This window comes from Arachis ipaensis, chromosome B2, assembly GCF_059453495.1.
Source record: "Arachis ipaensis isolate K30076 ecotype BB chromosome B2, ASM5945349v1, whole genome shotgun sequence".
NCBI classification, from domain to species: Eukaryota; Viridiplantae; Streptophyta; class Magnoliopsida; order Fabales; family Fabaceae; genus Arachis; species Arachis ipaensis.
In genome coordinates this window covers 28,923,996-28,942,581 of record NC_142437.1, presented here as the reverse complement: position 1 = coordinate 28,942,581, position 18,586 = coordinate 28,923,996, and the positions used below count along the sequence as shown (strand labels likewise).

Sequence of the window (18,586 nt, the reverse complement as noted above, 5' to 3'; positions counted from 1 at the left end):
AATAAAGGATAAAGGAGCTCACCAATATCTAGGAAAAAAGAAATTATAAAATATAAAGTAATTATAAACCACCACAATGCCATAAAGTGTCGTGAGAAATCATTAACAAGAATTTTAAATCACAACTAAGATATAAGACATTAAATGATAAGCAGCGCAATACTTTTTTCCGCCACCTTAGATTGCATGTTATGTAGAGCAACTAGTCCCACATTTCTCCCAATATGGTATTTGATAAATTAAGCTGCTAATTCACGTGGACTCCATGTCTCCATTTCACTTCTCAGTTCTCACGCACCAAACCAAATTAAAGTCCTATGATCCACGAATTTCATTTTGAAAAAATTCCTAAACGCTGCTACTGTCTTCGAAGGAATCTAAATATAAAAATATACTGAAACGTCACATTAAGAGTAGGTTGGGCAAAGTTTTTTAGCTAGTTACGGAAAGATCAATGTTTGTGTTTGAAAGATAATTTTTTTAAGTTTGTTCGATAAATTAAATTAAAAATAATTTTTAATAAATATATACAACAATAAATGTGTTTAACAAAATAATTTTTAAAAATTTAAAAAACTATAGTAAATATAATTTGAAATAAATTTAGATATTTATTAATATATAAAATTAGTTTATTATTAAACGCTCTCTATTAAATAAGTAATATTGTACTCTTTATTAATTAAACAAATATTAACTCTTTAATTATATTTTATAGTAATAATTTAGATTTAGAGTTTAAATTTATAATTTAGAGTTTAAGATTTAGAATTTAGAGTTTAATATTTAAAATTTAAACTTTAGGAATTAAGATTGTGAATTTAGGATTTAGGATTTGGGTTTTAGAATTAAAAGAATACTGCATTCTTTATTTTTTCTAGAGCATATTAACATTCACAATAAAATTATATTAGACTTTTTAGTTTTGTTAAACATAAACTAATTTTAAAAGTTTTCTTTTTTTGGTAAGATAGATTAGATAATCTATAATTCTAGGTATCATATAATACACCCACATATTTCTTACACACTAACCACACATTGTAGCAACAATTAGGAGATTTTTTCGATCGGTTGCAATCGGTGGGACTCGAACCCGAGAGCTCTAAATGAGAAGGAGGAGACTATCCCATTTGACTTGTAGTTCGTTGACCTTCTTAGGTGCTTTTAAAAGCACTCCAAATTCTTAAAAGTTAAAAGTATAATTACATGATATTTTTTATTCATCAAACATAAAAAAATTGGTCTTTTCAAAAAATTTTACCAAATTAAATCTGAAAAGAAAAAAAGGAAGAAATATTTTTTATAAGAGTTTCACTACACATTCAAGCATTTTTGTCAACCAATTTTAATAAAATTGGTCCAAACCCAACAAAAACTACATACACAAGATGCGCATGAATTACGCACTTCTTTTTCTTTGCCTTCCTTCTTCTTACGCGTGTGTTTTCTTCTCCTCGTCTTTTTTCTGTTGCAATTGTTGTTGTTACTGCCTTTTTTGTTTCTTCTCCTCCTCTTTCTTCTGGTGCTATTTCAACATTTTTTTTTTATTCTTCTTAAAATGGTGGAAAAAAATATGAGAATATGAAATAAGAATAGAAAGATAAAAAAAAAAGAAGAAGATGATAAAAATAATGAAGAAAAGGCTAGGAAGAGAGAAAATGTGAAAAAAAATTTCTCTTTTTCTTGTTTTTGAATTGTGTAAAATTTATCAAAAAATAGCATCAAAATTTTTTAAACTTGACACAGAAAAATTTTAAATTTTGATACCGAAATTTTTTAACGATGATACAGAAAATTCCTTAACTAATTGAAATTTATTATAACCAAAAATAGCACCGAAATTTTTTAAAATAGCGCCATAATTTTTCAACCGTGACACCAAAATTTCTCCTAACATACTTTTTCCTTCTTCTACTTCTCTTTTTTTATATTTTATCTTCTTTTTTTTTCATGTTTTGTTATTGATCAAATTTTTTTTTGTATCTTCTTATATTTTACTTTAAAAATAGAAGATTTTAACTAACAAATTTGTTTTAAAGTTAAATTGTATACTTCTAAATCCTAAACAACAAACTGTCTTGTAATATGACGTGAAAATCAATTTAAATTTTGAGTTTATCTGCTAAAATTTTTATGTTTTATATAACAAATTTTAATATTATTTTATTTTATTTCTATATTTTATATAAAAAAATTTGGTATTATTATCAGGTTTTATATAAAAAAAATTTGGTGTTATTATCGTCGTCATCGTCGCCATCATCATCATCATTTTTTATGTTTTATTTTTTTTTCTTTTATAAAATCTTGATGAGAAATATACAAACAAATAAATAAACAAAGAAGATAAATAAAAACAAAAAAAAATAGTAGAAGAAAATATATTCAATAATGATGACGAAAGAGGAAGAGGAGAAAAAAAAAACAGAAAAATTAAATGAAAAAAGATAAAAGAACGAAGGAGAAAAAAAAAAAAAAGAAAATAATAAAAGAAACACGTATGTATTCACTTAATTGGATTTGGTTACGTAAAAAATTTTGTTATTTAAAATTACTGTTTTTATAAAATTAAGAATCTACATATTTTGGTCCGATATTATTGATAATAAAAAAAGAAAAAAAAGAGGAGATATCAACTGAAAAAAAAAAAAGAAGAAAAAAGGTAAAGATAAAAAGAAAGAAAACAAACAAAGAAAAAAAAAACGTGTATATATCATTACATATTTTAACTTAGTTACATAAAAAATTTAGTTATTTAGGAGGTTAAATTGCACCGTTAGTCTTTATACTTTTAGTGAAATTACAAATTAGTCTCTATATTTTAAAAGTTTATAATTGGGTACTTAAAGAAAATTAAAATTTATAATTTAGTCCCTATCGTTCAAAAAGTGTTTGATTTAACAGAATATTCTTAAAATATTCTCTATTTTAAATACGTGAACTGCACATGTTTGACAATAGGGACCAATTTACAATTTTAGTGAAAGTATAGGGACTAACCGTGTAATTTAACAATTTGAAAACGGAGGAGAGAGGTACGGCGATGATGAGCCAAGGTGAGAGACAGAGAGCACTGAAGTTGGGGTGTCATTTTGGAAACTGAGAGTGAGAGAGCTGGGAAGGAGATTCAAATAGCCTAGAGAGTTTTTGGTCATTTTCAAATGGTTAAATTACACGGTTGGTTCCCATACTTTTATTAAAATTACAAATTGGTTCCTATTGTCAAACATATGCAGTTCACATGTTTAAAATAGAAAATATGTTGAGAATATTCTGTTAAATCAAACACTTTTTGAATGGCAGAGATTAAATTACAAATTTTAATTCTCTTTAGGAACTCAATTACAAACTTTTAAAGGATAAGGACTAATTTATAATTTCACTAAAAATATAAAGACTAATTGTTTAATTTAACCTATCTAAAATTACTATTTTCATAAAATTAAAGAATCTACTAATTTTGATCTGATATTGCTTTTTCTTTAGGTAGATTATCTGAATACTATTTTCATTATTAGTAAATGTAAGTTATCCATATAGCTATAGAAATTTTTTAACTTTAAATTTATTCAAAAATAAAAAATATTTCATTTAATTATTATAGAGAAAATGTATGTTAGGGATCAATATATTTTATTAATTTTAGTTAACATTTTAGCAGGTTAATGTTTTATTTTTATACTATTAAGATTTATTAGAGTTTAAAAGTCAATCTTTAATATTTAAAATTGGTTAAGTATGTATTAGTTAAAAATGATAAATTTTATTGGTTATTATGTAGTATTAGAGGAATACTTATTTTAGTCTCCAAAAATACATGTGCGAAGTATTCTGTTTCCTGTAAAATTTGATAAAAATCAAAATAATCTTAGTACACATATAACAAATGTTAGTTAAATGAACATAAAAGAAATGTTAGTTAAATGATTACATACAGAAATTAAAATGATTCATACGTACACGTATACTAAAAGACCAAATTTAACATAAACGTTACAAAATTTATATAGATATGTATATGTACTAATTCAATTTACCAGAAGAGTTGATAAATACAAATTAAATGACTCGTATATGTCTAAATAGTAAATACTTCCTTACATTGCATGGTAATTAAAGTGAATTGAAAATATTTAAAAAAAAAAATAGTTGAATAGTAATGGTCGTTGAGGATAATAAGTGTCAACAGCTCTTCACCGGCAAGCATTTAATACACCAAATCTTTTTCTATTTTATGAAAAAAATTATAAAAAATAAAGGGAATTTACAACCTGCAACCTCCCAAACCCCAAATATTTATATTCATGCTTTCCTTCCCTCATGTTATACCTTCTCCCTTCCCATCATCCACCCCCACATTTATTTTATGTACTCTTTCCTAACCCAAACATGTACATATAAAATCTTGCATACTCTTTATGATATCTAAGAAAGGAAACTTTTTTTGAGGTTACAACTTTGTAAACTATTATTACGTGCTTACGTGACTCGTTATTCAAAAGATCTTTTTTTTGTGCGCTAGCTATTGAAATATATAGAGCGAGTGATAGAGATTAGAGATATATATCTACAATATGGTTGGTATTTTCTCATTGGTTACAGGGAGGCCTGGACCAAGTGGTTTTGGATCTGCATCAACTGCAGAACAAGTTACCGAAGGAATTGATGCTAGTAATCTTACTTGTATTATTACAGGTCAGTATTTTTTATTTTTTTTTTTACAGTTTTAGAAATTTATTTATTTTATTGTCACTGCGTTTTTTAGGACTATTTTTGATACGATAAGGTGCAAATATAGTGTTTGTTCTTTGATGTTCATGTTCCTCTTTTCTCCTTTGGTTCATGTCAAAATCCTGCATATATTATATATGTATGATTCTTTCATGATATTATTTTTTAATTGCTTTTTATTTATTTTTCTCATCATCATTTTTTGTATATCTAAAAAAAAATGAACATTCAAGATAAAATACTACTAATTTCTCAAACACAATACACACATATTATCCAGAATAATCGGATACCACGGATAATAAACATCTGCTATCCTACTGAATCAAACATTTTTAAACTATCATTGTACACATTGTACAGATACGCCATTGACTCTCTATACTTTTTTTTAATGGTCATATATGTATATGTCTGTTGTGATAATATTATTCGGTATTGTTAAAATTTAGTGGAGGAATTTTTCATATGAAAGTTCCTAGATGAGTATGCATTCTTGAGAGAAAGAGTTGATAAAACTATTTTTGTTTATGGGACTTGGTGATTGATCATAAGGCACAAGAAAGGGAACATGGTGGTCACACTTTTCTAGTTTTCTTTAGTACCTTGCTTTAGGAGAAATTTCCACATTCTCTGAACATCGTTGTTTGTTCTCATCATTTGACGTCTACGGCTTTGGATTTGTTTAAGTAAGGGGGAACACTAATGGTCCACAAATTCAGGCAATGGTATATATCTAACAATAAGTTTTTCTTGCTAAAATACAAACTAATAAAATATAATTGGATTTTGGAAACATTTGTATTTTCATTTTTTGATACTGCTCTTGTTTTTAATATTATTTTCAGAAACTATCAACTCCTTTTTATCCTATTTTCTATTTTTAATTTGTTTAGAAAATAACAGTAAAAAATATTTTTTACCATATTATAAAAATTTAAATACAGAAAAAACAATAAAACATAAAAACATGATTAAAAAAAACAGATTTTTAAACTAAGGGTCTATTTTATTTACATTTTAATTTTCCATTTCAAATTTTATTTTCTGTTTTTTATTTTATAAAAAATAGAAACAAAAATAAAATTTTATTATTTTTTACAAAATTTTAAAAATATTTATTGTTTTAAATAAAATAAATGAACACAAATTTCGACAATCAAGATGGGCTTCAAACATAAAACACCTATCAAAGCCAAACAAAAAGATAGACGTTAAACCTATACGGCTATACCACACCTCACTAAATGCATGCCTGTGCAACACCTCCAATATAATGAATGGAATGACTAGATCTAATGGTTTATAAGTGTCAGTCACCCCTTTTCTCTCTGTTAATTTTTAAAATTGAATAACTTATTATTTTAGGGTTGTCAAAATAAATTAAGTTTATTGCATCAGTTTATTTACTTATTTAAATGATAGATTTTATTTTTAAAATTAAGTTCGTTTAAATTTTGAATTAAGTCGATTAATTCAAAAAAAATGATGATAAAATAGATTAGTTCGTAGATTAAATAAGTTGTTTGTTTATTTTTTTATATTATTCTTAAAAATTTACATTTTTAGCCAATATTTTTTTTTAATTCAACATAAAAATTTGATTTATCAACTAAAAAAATTGTTTGTTTAGAATTTTTAACTTAAAAATGATATTTTTATGAAAATATTTTTTACAAAATAAAATAAAATAAAATAAACAGATCAGTTTGTTTAACCCATCAGGTTGACTATAAACAGTATGAACTGAAAAATAATAGATTACGAATAAAACATGGATTTAAACGGACTAATCTATTTAACTCACAGATTTAAATGAACAGGGCCTAAATAGATTGGATTGGCCCGTTTGACCGCCCTAACATAATATAATATAATTATATTAGATATATATTAAAATTAATTATCAATATAAAATATATATTAAATATTTTTAATATATAATTAATAATTTTAAATATTCTATTAGATTCTGTTTGATCTAATATTATTGGTCCATCTATCTATAAATATTTACGTTTTACATGATCATTTTTAAAAAAGACACTTATTCAAAATAATATAACGTGATAAAGAATGATTTTATCCACTCAAACTAAATTCTATTATTTTTCCGGCAATGCACAACTCTTTTTCATAAGAATTATCCCAAAATAAAACACCTCTAGGCTAAAACAAATTAAAGAAAATTGTAGATAATAATACGGATAATTATGTATTTAAAATTACATAATTATAAGAGATATCTTTTTAAAACAAAGAAGATAATTAACACCATCTAGATTTATAAATAGAACAAATAATATTAAAAACTTATAAAAAGTATTATATATAAAGCAGAGAAAGTAACAAACTTTTGCTACAAAGACTCTATTTACTGCATATGACCAACTAATTCATGCATTAACATTTTTCCGTCGTCTGAACATGCAGTCATCAAGTTTCAATAATGCAAGAACCTGGACTTGAGTGTGGGGCAGGGTCCTAGTCTTACCTACTTACATGAGAAAGGCCAATCAAGCCATTATAAAAATCTTGTAGACAGACAGCATAAAATAATATACAAGTAAAAGCTTTTATATGAAGTAACAAAATTTCTTTGGCCTCCAAACATAAACCTAGATATGTAAATAATCACATAGTTAGCATTTGTTTTGAGATATTGAGACAGAGATTGAGATAGTGAGATTCAGTATCGTGTTTGTTAGTTTAGAGACTGGTACTAAAATTTCTGTCTCTATCTCTAAAATTTCAGTATTTCAGTACCTCCAAAAAGTAGGGACACAGGAGACTAAAATTTTTAGAGATGGAAACTGAAACTTTAATAACATTTTATACCTAAAATACTTTCATTTCAATTAATTAATTCCAATTTTACCTTTTGTGCAAATTAAATTAGAGTTTCATTCTTGTTTCAATTTATGTCTCCCATTTTGCACCAAACACAATACTGAGATTTATTTCAATCCCTGTCTCTTAATTTCTGTCTCTCAGTCTCAGTCTTTTCGTCTCTGTCTCTCCACCAAATACTACCATAGATATCCATGATGTTTATTGTACTCCAATTATGATTTCTTGTTTAGAAGATTTAATTTTTAGCCCTCAATTATTAATATTCCCTTGAAGCATAGTTGAGTAATTAATGTTACTATCTACCAAGGCATGCCAATCCATAAGTTGCATTTGGCTATAATTATAGTGGTTACATTGAATATAAAGTAATAATTTAATTTTGATAAACTTTTAGTATAAAAACAATTTTGTAAATGCATTTATGTAACATCACTTCAGCAATAACCATATTTTATATTGAAATTTAATTATTTTATTAATTTTTATAATTTTATTAAATTTAAAATTAAATTTTTATTTTATTAATTAAATTCTTATAGTACTTTTAATTTTATAATTAAGTTATTTTTATATTAAAAAAATCAAAATTAACAAAATAATTTTTTTTCAAAAAATATGTGATAAACGATTTAATTAGGTTTTTAATTTACGAATAACTTTAATTTACGAAAAAATATGTAGTTAACTTTAATATTTTTATATTAAAAATGATCTAATTCTAAAATTAAAAAAAAATAAAAATCCAATTAAAAAAATATAAAATTTCTTATAAATTTAATAAAACTATTAGACTATCAAAATAATTCAACCTTATATTATTAGTGCAAATGACCATCCAAAAGCCAATGAGTTATAACTCAAATAGCATAATCTCTCAATACTCAATTAAGAGACTGCGGATTCGAGTGTAAAAAAAAATGGCCATCCAAAAAAAGACTATAAACATTTGCATCAAAATTAAATTATGTCGATAATCGTTAAAAAGTGTAACTAAAATTGGATTTAACACTAGATTTGACATTGAATGTAATAGTAAAAGAAAATGAATGCAGGAGGAGCGAGCGGTATAGGAATGGAGACGGCGCGAGTGCTAGCACTTCGAAAGGCCCACGTCATCATCGCAGCGAGGAACATGGAGTCCGCAAAGGAAGCAAAACAACTCATATTACAACAAAATGAGTCTGCTAGAGTGGAAATAATGAAACTTGACCTTACCTCTGTCAAATCTGTTAGATCTTTTGCAGAAAATTTCCTCGCTCGTGATCTTCCCCTCAACATCTTAATGTTTTTTCCTTAACCCTTTCTTATACTCTCACTTTTCTCACTTCGATTCGGGTTCCTTAAAAAGATTGCAAGAATTGAGAACCAATAATTAGGACTAATGTAAATAGGCCTATGGTTTTCAGAAACAATGCTGGAGTCATGTTCTGCCCCTACCAGCGTTCAGAGGATGGGATTGAGATGCAGTTCGCAACAAACCATCTTGGTAATAATTAATAGCCGATAAATGTTTTTTTTTTATTATAGTAATAAAAAACTCGCACATTATTTTGTTACAAATTTGCAAGTCTAATTGCTAGTCTCTTAACAGGGCATTTCCTCTTAACAAATCTTCTTCTTGAGAAAATGAAACAAAGCGCAAAAGCAAGTGGAATTGAAGGAAGGATTATAAATCTGTCATCAATTGCTCATACCTATACTTACGAAGAGGGGATTCGATTTGATAACCTTAACGATGAAGCTGGGTATGACTTCATTATTTTCCTGCTTTGCTGCATATGCATAGCTTTGTTTATTTATTTAACATTATTATAAATATTTCTTTGATTTTTATTTCCAGTTATTCTGACAAGAGGGCTTACGGGCAGTCCAAGCTAGCTAATATATTGCACGCAAATGAACTCTCTCGCCGTTTGAAGGTCATTTAATTTATTACTAAATGCTTCTCTAATTTCTTTACTTTTTTTTTTGGTATTTTAATTTCTTTACTTTTATATGTCTTAGAGACATTACAAACACAGATGCAGCTCTGGCCTAGTGATAATAAAAGTCCAATCATGTTAGTATACATACTGAAATATAAAATATATATTTAAAATAAGTTAAATAATACATGAATTTATATGTAAACACATACTCGTCCGTTTAATTAAGTATCAGAGTTTAAATATTACCTTATATATACAACAATTTATTAACCAGCGATAGACTCCTTAAACAAAACTTCGAGTTCATATTGGTTATGGGTTGAAAATAGAAATTGAACTCTATGAGATTGAATTTTTCGTTGTTCCTCTCTAGCTCAGCGGTCGGCTGTTAGATCATAGGTTCGAATCCTAGTTGGATCAGTTTGGTTCATTCCGAATTCAAGAATTCGAAATGAAAGGGTTGAGTTTGCTTTGACCGTTAAAAGTAAGTAATCTGTTTCTCCTATCTTTTGTTTGTCTCTGTTACATTCTATCTCATTGTATTTTGTTCAGTTCTGTAATATTTGAAAATTGCTGTCAATATTTCGGTGTTGGTTCAGGATATTCTCTTATTCTACAATCTAAGACTATTTAAACTAACTAATTTAGAATTCTCCAAAGAACGATTAGCTCTGTATCAATAGAATGTCATCATCCATATATAACAACTTGGTATGATATATTCAAATTATAACATATGAATAGTAAAAAGTACCTTAAATGGAGCTCAAATTCGTAACGAATTAGTCCTTAGTCTGTCGGGATAAAAGATACCATAAACAAAAAAAAAATACACAAATACATGGTGGTTGGTTTTGGTATAAACATAACATTTTTTATTAAAAAAATACTTAATTAATCATCTAATAAAAAATAATTGTCATAACTTTAGGTAAAAATTGTGAGTTTTATCTCAATGCACTCTGTATATATATATATATATATACAATTAAAGGAATGAATTTAATTAATTGAATGACATTCTAAAAAGATTTTACTAAATAGGTAATTTTTGTAAAGTCTAGTTCAGATAAACTTTGTCCTTCTTTTCCATTTTCACGTTCTGTTTTTGGCTGCTGGTTCTGAGCATATAATCCATTGAGTTATTATTACCTGTTGCGTCCTGTGGTAGTTGTTTCCTTCTCATGGATCACATTAAAGATACATACATATGATCCAGCAACATTGACCACATGACTTCCCATTTTTTTTTCACTCACTAAGCACTTGTGACAAAGTGGCTTTGGTTTACAGGAAGAAGGTGTGAACATCACAGCCAATTCAGTGCACCCCGGAGTGATAATGACTCCTCTTATGAGACATTCTACTCTACTCATGAGTACGTCATTAATTTCCCTTGTCCATGAACATATACATATTGCGTAGAATTTCATTGTCTAAGATGGTATTTCTAGCTAGGTGTAAAATATTGTATCGACTCATGTTATATTTACTATTAAATTAGATGCATAAATCTTATTTCAATTAGATCGAATTTCATTGATTAATAGATATGTTAGGTATGAGTCAACGTTGAACTCATGTCTTATTGTTGTGTTTGATTAATATTTGTTAAAAATATAATTATTTATATGTCTTTTTATTAGTTTAAGTTTATAGGAGAATTGATATTAGGATATGATAACAGAGTTTCTATGATTGAAAACTCTAGAATTTGATCATTATTATTCTCAAAAAAAAAAAAAAAAAACATAAAAAAAATCTAAAAATTGATAAAATATGTTAGAGATATAATCATTTGTATTATTGTATATCTCCATCTATTAGTTTAAATTTTTGAGAGAAATAACATTATAACAGTATTCATAATTAAAACACAAAATATATAGATAAAAAGAGAAATATATTTTGCTTACATTAAGCCAAAAATAGAGAAAAAAACAGTTTGATTAAAGTACATAATTATTTCAATACACATCTTAAAAAAGAAGCTGCTAATTCTCGCCCAAAAAATAATTAGTAGTTTACTTAATTTATTTCTCTATGACAACAGTATAACTTTGTTGCAGATTTTCTGAAGATGTTCACATTTTTCATATGGAAAAGCGTTCCACAGGTAAATTCCAGTGCACTACTTGCCCAAAATAATATAGAGATAACAATAATTTTTTGTTTTCTAAATTAATTAATAATTTTGGTGTTGTGTGCAGGGAGCAGCCACAACATGCTACGTTGCTCTGCATCCAAGCGTGAAAGGTGTGAGTGGGAAGTACTTTCTGGATTGCAATGAGTTCCAACCAAGTGCATTTGCCTCAAACGAACTCTTAGGAAGAAAACTCTGGGACTTCAGCAACAAGTTGATCAACTCAATTTCCAAACCTTGATCTATAATAAATAAATAAATACTATATATAATTAGGTCTCTTCATTTGCCCTACATGGGACAGAACATTGTTGTGTCAAAATTATGATTAATTATTATGCCTATTTGCACTAGAGATACCCACTAGTACTGAAGTTATATAAGCTTAATTGTCATAATTAATCCCATGTTTCTCGTACATTACTATTTTTATCTTTGTACCCACAATTTAGAGTTCTTATGAGAAAGAAAAAAAATCATATTTTTCTATTTTTTTAAAAGTTCTCAATTAACTTTTTGAAAAATTAAAAACATTTTTTTAAAATGATACTAAATACGGGTAATATAATTTTTCATAATTCAAAAGTAAAAGAAAAATAAGAGAAAGTCTAATTGTATAAAAATAAGAGAAAGTTTAGGGGTCACCATTTTTATTAAAATTTGGTCAGCACTTAATTAATAAAAAAAGTGAGTAATTCTATACTATTGAATAAAATCTCACACCATTAAAAACATTAATAATGACTAATCAATTGCTACAAATCACAAAACTTACTGCTCCTAACACTCCTCTAAAGATAAAGTGTTAGTTAATATTGATAAAAAGTATTAGTTTATTTTGACATTTTTAGTGTTTTATTATTTTAATTTTTTTTACTGACTTACCTGCTGAATTATTATCGAAAAACATTAATGTTGATCATGCTCCCACAAGCCGAAAGCAAGAACGACGAAAGCAGAAGCAGCAACAACAACCGCCGCAAAGATTGGTGGAACAATGAGATCAATTCTAGACTTGAAGAAAAGCTCTACTGGGAAACAAAGCGTGTCTCCTGGAAAATCCAAAGGGACTCTAATGTTAGTGGACCCTTCAACATTATTATTATGAATAATAGGTTTGATGTTATTATTATTGGTGCACTTTTGGGAGAATGAAGAAGAAGGAGATATGGCAGAGACAAAAGCCACTTCAGGAGACAAAGAAGCCACAGCCACAGTTAAGGTTAGTAGGGTGACCCATGTGGCTGAATAGATTAGTAGTGGTGCCCATGTGCTTATTATTCTTGTCAGCTGCTGCAAACGGATTAGATTACAGAGCTCCCAAAGGGACATTATTATTATTATTATTGTTGTGGGGAATGCACAATATCATGATAATGGGTTCTAAGAATATATAGGAAGTAGTTGAATTTATATTGCTGGTTGATCGATAAGAGCAGTTAAATGAGGATTTGGACCATCTGCTCTTTTTCCCCATTTTCTATATATGGTAGTGATCGTATATATTTTGTTCTATATGATGTGACACTAAAATATACTAGATTTTTCTGTATATATTTTTTAAATATCGATAAAGTGTTTTAAATTTTAAATCTTAAATCATAATTCTAAAACCTAAATCCTCACATACAAAAATAAAATTTAAAAAATAATTTTATGTATACACTCAAATAAACTATCATAATGTATTTATATATAAATATATATGTTATTTAGTTTATTTTGAATATATATTTTATATGTTAACCTATATTCTATACAAATAGTTGATTTAGTGATTAATTTTTTATATACACATAATATAATTGTAAAAAAATATACTAGTATAATTGTGAAAAAATATACTAATATTAACTGATTAAAAATTAATTCGCTATACTTATTCTATATTAAAAGATAATCATGATAAGAAAAAAATGGTGAGGAATATATATTAGGCAAAACTCAAAAACATAGAGATGTATTGACGATGACCATTTAAATCAACTGGAATTTCGTTATGATTATGTATGTATTTTATGTTAGCGGTGCAAATTTCTGTAAATTCAGTAAAATATTACTTTTTGTACATTTTAATCTTTAATTTGAATAGTTTTTTTGGTTGTTTACGGTATTTTTCAATCTAATAGATTAATAACTAATTTATGGTAGATATAAAGTTTTATTTAAGAATTTGTTGCTAGACAATGAGTTATTGTATACATAAAATAAAATTCAAACATGTAATATTTATTTAAGTAGATAAATGAACTAACCATTAGACTTACTCAAGTTAGTTATGTTAGTTTAATTTGAATAGTTATACACTGCAAAAAAGAGTAAATAATCATTTTGACCATAAAAGATTTAAACGCTGACAAAACTAACCATGAAAAATTGAAACTAAAGTTATACCCATGTAAGATAAATTTCGTTCGACAAAAATGACCAATTATTAAATTTTTATTCATAATTCCATAAATACCCCAATCCTTTCTTCTTCCTTTCTCATCTTCCTTCCAAAACCACCACCAAAATTTACCATCCCACCATATCTATTCCTTTACTCTCACTTCTAAAAAAAAAAAAAAATTATTCAACTTCTGCAACTCCAACACATTTTTCATCCTTTTCTATGCCATTTCACAACTTAACCTTTAATTTGTTCTTTTAGGATTTTATTCTATTATCCCTAAGCCCTGAATATCAACAATGACAAAAATCACTTTTTGACAACCCCCACCTAGATTCAAACCAAACACTACCCTATGCAGGTCACAACATTTATCTCCAAAAAATCACACTCCATTGTCTATCTTTTCCTCCTTCACCTATGCCTTCTAGAATTTCCGAAGACAAACATGGAGAAACAAAACCACCCTACCCTAAAACTTTTGCCGCCGTCGACCCTCCATTCCCAAATTTAGTGACCATGAAGAACGCCTTCCCATGAAACGCACCGTTCGACCACTCTTTGTGTCCGTCCTTCTACTCGTCTTTGTCGTCACCCTTACCTCATGCACCGTGTTTCGCCGCCCCCTCCTCTCCTCGAGCGCGAGACGCGTGTCGTCTTGATCCACGCGCCCCTCCTCCTCCTTTGCAGCTCAACGCCACACTGCTCCGCCATGTCGCCATCGAGATCGGCGAGGACAAGGCCAAGTAGGAGATCCAGCAGCTCCTCGATGGTAACTTCGGCAGCGAGGCTCACCATCGAACCTTTATCTTGTGGCGGCGGATCATCCATCACCATGACACTAGCGCCGGAGATAGATCCTCCTCCCGGACCACCATTTCGGCGACGCTCCGTTCCCTGATGTTCTATTGTTACTGGCTGGATCTCCGTAAGATCCTGAACAATTGGGCGAGGAAGAATCGATTCGAACCAAATATCATGGATGAGCTGATTCGGTTTGTGAAAATTCCGATTGACAAGAAAAACGGTATTTTGGGTGAGAATTTATGAAAATACGATTCTTGTGTGATTGTGGGAACAGAGGAGTAGATCTAGTGAGATGGTGGGTTTTATGGTGGAGGTGGTGGTGGTTATGGAAGTAAAATGAGAAAGGAAAAAGAAAAGATTGGGATATTTATGGAATTATGAATAAAAATTTAATAATTGATCATTTTTGTCGAACGAAATTTATTTTACATGGGTATAACTTTAGTTTTAATTTTTCATGGTTAGTTTTGTCAGCGTTTAAATCTTTTATGGTCAGAAATAGCTATTTACTCCTGCAAAAAATATTACTAAATTGCGGGTTTTTTTGGGGTTTGCAACGACTTTTAATTCACAAAATATATTACGGTTGTTCAGAAAAAAGACAGAGTTTGTGTCCTATTATTAAGTTATGACAGTTTTTATGAAACTGACGCTACTTAAAAAAATTTTGCCACGGTTTATTGCCCCTTGCTATTTTGTGATGATTTTTTGAACATTTAGGGGATTTTCTAAGTGTGCTATTTTGCAGTGGTTTATTGAAATTCTTGCAGTTTTAAATCCTAGCAGATTACTCATTTTGCAAACAAATTTGCTGTTTTGTGGGGTTGTAAACCATTTTAAAAAGTGTTGATACAGGAACCAATACAAATGATTATAATTTAAAAAAGTGTTGATATACACAAATTAATACTACTAAAATTTAAATAATTATAAGGTCTAAAAACTAAATAAAAAAGAGAGGATTAAGCCTTATAATATCCTGACACGTTTAAGAGTGATTAAATGAGTTGGTCGAAAAACGTGGAACCGGTGCAAAGAAAATTAGTTTTTAATTTGAGGGTTGAGGTTGTTTGTTGAGGTTTTGGTGGGGAATGGGATGCAAATGAGGTAGGGTAGTATACACACGTCATATATAATGGCTAATAGCATTAGAATGAATATGATACTTTGGTGGTGGTTATGGCAAGTGGTAACCAGGTTTAATTTTGTGAGGTATAGAATCAATCTTAGCCATTAGGTTTTTCTTTTTTTCTTTTTTTTTGGAAGGAAGCATATTGGTGGTTGGGGAGAGGCAACGACCTGCTTGTTGTAGAACAGGTTAAGTTTTCACATCTAATTATAAGTTGTTAGATATTATGTCAATATGATCAGGTATCAACTTAAATAAATGAGATTTGCAATTAATTTAAGGTAGATAATAGGTTGGCCAATACTCCGATACAAAGTAATAATATATATATAGAGGAAGGTTAGATTATCATTAGAATTTATTATTTTTTATTATTAGTTAGTTATCAATATTTAAAAATATAAGATAAAATATATTATTAAATTATTAATCTAAATGAATTAAACTAAAGAATTAAGTTAATAATTAAATAATAATAAAAAATAATAAATTCTAATAATTTTTAACATTTCTCATATATATATATATATAAAATACTAAAAATATATAATATATTTGTAATTGTATTTTATTTAGATACTTTTAACCAATAAAACTCACAATATATGTTATTTATTTTTATTTTTTCTGTATTTTTTTATACATTTTTAATTTAGTCATTTATTTTGTATTAGAATAGGCATGTATTGCCAGAAAAAATGCAACTTAACAACGGGAAGATACCTACGAAAGAAAAGCAATGACAAATTTTTTTCACCATGGTTGAGACTTGCAATGACTTGCATCTCTGCGGTTAAATTGTTTGGAACTTTACCACGTTCTTGCTTGTACGTGACAAAGTTCATATGGCCTCCCTCAGTTGGCACGGACCTAATTCTCACCGTAACGAAATCAAACGCTCTCCACCGCCAAATTTCTCGTGAGGTATGAGCTATCAATGAATTTAGTGTTTTCCTCCATCATTTTCAAAAAAATTTTGTTCAATTTCTACTTTTCCCAAATTTAAACTCTAATTTTATATAAACTTATCAATTTCTCCAAATCCCTAGTTTTTTAGCTCTTACACTTGGCGGTTGTCAGCTAACCTTCAGCCAATCCGTTTTGCTAAATCCATTCCTGTTTAGGTTTTGGGAATAGTTGCACGATGGTTTTGTTGAAGACCAGGGGATCTAATAACTCCTATCCGTTCTGAAAATACAGTTCGAGTGAGATCAGTAAATTCAACGTGGAGTCGTCGAAGAAAGTCACAAAATTACCGAAATCACGATTCTGCCGACAATCCCGAATCACAAATATTATTTATAGAAAAAATAAATTTATAACAAATATTATATATTTTTAGTTTTATTCCCGCTCTAAAATTTAACATAATATTTTTTTAACACTTCAAAAACATTTCAACAACCTCCTTCAGAACAAAACGCAGAGACTTGCCAAGTTTTCCTCCATCTACTAGCCTTAACCCACTCATCATCATAGCCATCATCGAAACAATGTCAAACTTCACCCAGCCCTCACCACCGAAGGAAGCTGCGTCTCTGCTCTCCTAGCTGCGTTAGAATCGTTGCTGTTTCTCCCCTCTCCGCGTCGTCGCCATCATCGAAACAATGGCAAACTTCACCCAGCCCTCACCATTGAAGGAAGTTGCGTCTTGCTCTCCTAGCCGCGTCAGAATCATTGCTGCTTCTCCCCTCTCCGCACCTTCGCTGTTTCTCCTGGCCATTTCTCCCCTCTCCGCACCGCTGCTGCTTCTCCTGGCCATTTCACCCTTCTCTGCTCTATCGCTGGTTCCATTGGCCATTTCTCCCCTTTTGGCGCCGTCGCTGCTTCTCCTGGCCATCATTGCTTCTCCTAGCCATCGCATCTTTTGCCCTCTCATGGTAACTGGTTCTGATTTTGGTATAATGCTGTTTTGATTTTCATTTGGTATAACACTGTTATGATTTTGATATGGTACTGGTTCTGATTTCTGTATAATGATGTTCCGATTTTGATTTGGTATAATATTGTTCTGATTTTGATTTGGTAACTGGTTCTGATTTTGGTATAATGCTGTTCTGATTTTGATTTGGTATAAGGTTGTTCTGATTTTGATTTGGTAAGTGGTTCTGATTTTGGTATAATGTTGTTCTGATTTTGATCACATACATACACATATTATATATATATATATATATATATATATATATATATATATATATATATATATATATATATATATATATAATGATTGCATCAACTCCAACCGTTTCACTATCAAATTCAACATATAATTTATCAATACCACTCACTAATTTTCAACTATAATTCAAATCAAACTCAATATTTATTTACTATATCCACTAAATATGCACCATTCACATAATTCAACTTATCCTACGGTCAACTAGCCTAAATTTTCATGTAACATTATACATTAACTGCGAGAAACCAAAACCATACCTTGGTCGATTCTTTTCTAAATCCGAAACACCTTAAAATTCTCTCCTCCACAAGCTCCAAGTCTCCAAATCAATTCCAACGAGCTCCAGCCACCAAAATTTGAACCCAAGCACTCCAACTTGCCAATTCAACTCCAATCTAACACAAATTCAATCTAA

The 18,586-nt window shown here is 28.6% G+C and overlaps 2 protein-coding genes and 1 pseudogene across 2 annotated transcripts; 2 read left to right on the top strand and 1 right to left on the bottom strand.

Annotated features, from left to right (window-relative positions):
• Positions 1-4,204: 4,204 nt before the first annotated feature.
• On the top strand, positions 4,205-12,076 carry LOC107625171 (short-chain dehydrogenase TIC 32 B, chloroplastic). The gene is made up of 8 exons (XM_016327747.3): positions 4,205-4,698; positions 8,640-8,871; positions 8,994-9,073; positions 9,179-9,332; positions 9,428-9,506; positions 10,809-10,893; positions 11,585-11,631; positions 11,726-12,076. The coding sequence occupies exons 1-8, from the start codon at positions 4,578-4,580 to the stop codon at positions 11,897-11,899; spliced, it is 972 nt and encodes a 323-aa protein (XP_016183233.1). The 5' UTR covers positions 4,205-4,577; the 3' UTR covers positions 11,900-12,076.
• A 363-nt stretch (positions 12,077-12,439) lies between these two features.
• Positions 12,440-13,022, bottom strand: LOC107625172 (uncharacterized). The gene has a single exon (XM_016327748.3). It carries the CDS (start codon positions 12,988-12,990, stop codon positions 12,568-12,570), a length of 423 nt encoding a protein of 140 aa, XP_016183234.1. The 5' UTR covers positions 12,991-13,022; the 3' UTR covers positions 12,440-12,567.
• Positions 13,023-14,470: 1,448 nt separating this feature from the next.
• LOC148573434 (beta-1,6-galactosyltransferase GALT29A-like) lies at positions 14,471-15,139 on the top strand (annotated as a pseudogene).
• Positions 15,140-18,586: the final 3,447 nt, after the last annotated feature.

What these genes read in the sequence shown, in the direction of transcription:
- LOC107625171 (XM_016327747.3), top strand. Translation starts at nt 4,578, where the DNA reads ATGGTTGGTATTTTCTCATTGGTTACAGGGAGGCCTGGACCAAGTGGT. An exon ending in GTTCGCAACAAACCATCTTG is followed by an intron (nt 9,074 to 9,178) that starts GTAATAATTAAT and finishes GTCTCTTAACAG; the next exon opens with GGCATTTCCTCTTAACAAAT. An exon ending in ACATTCTACTCTACTCATGA is followed by an intron (nt 10,894 to 11,584) that starts GTACGTCATTAA and finishes ACTTTGTTGCAG; the next exon opens with ATTTTCTGAAGATGTTCACA.
- LOC107625172 (XM_016327748.3), bottom strand. Translation starts at nt 12,990, where the DNA reads ATGTCCCTTTGGGAGCTCTGTAATCTAATCCGTTTGCAGCAGCTGACA.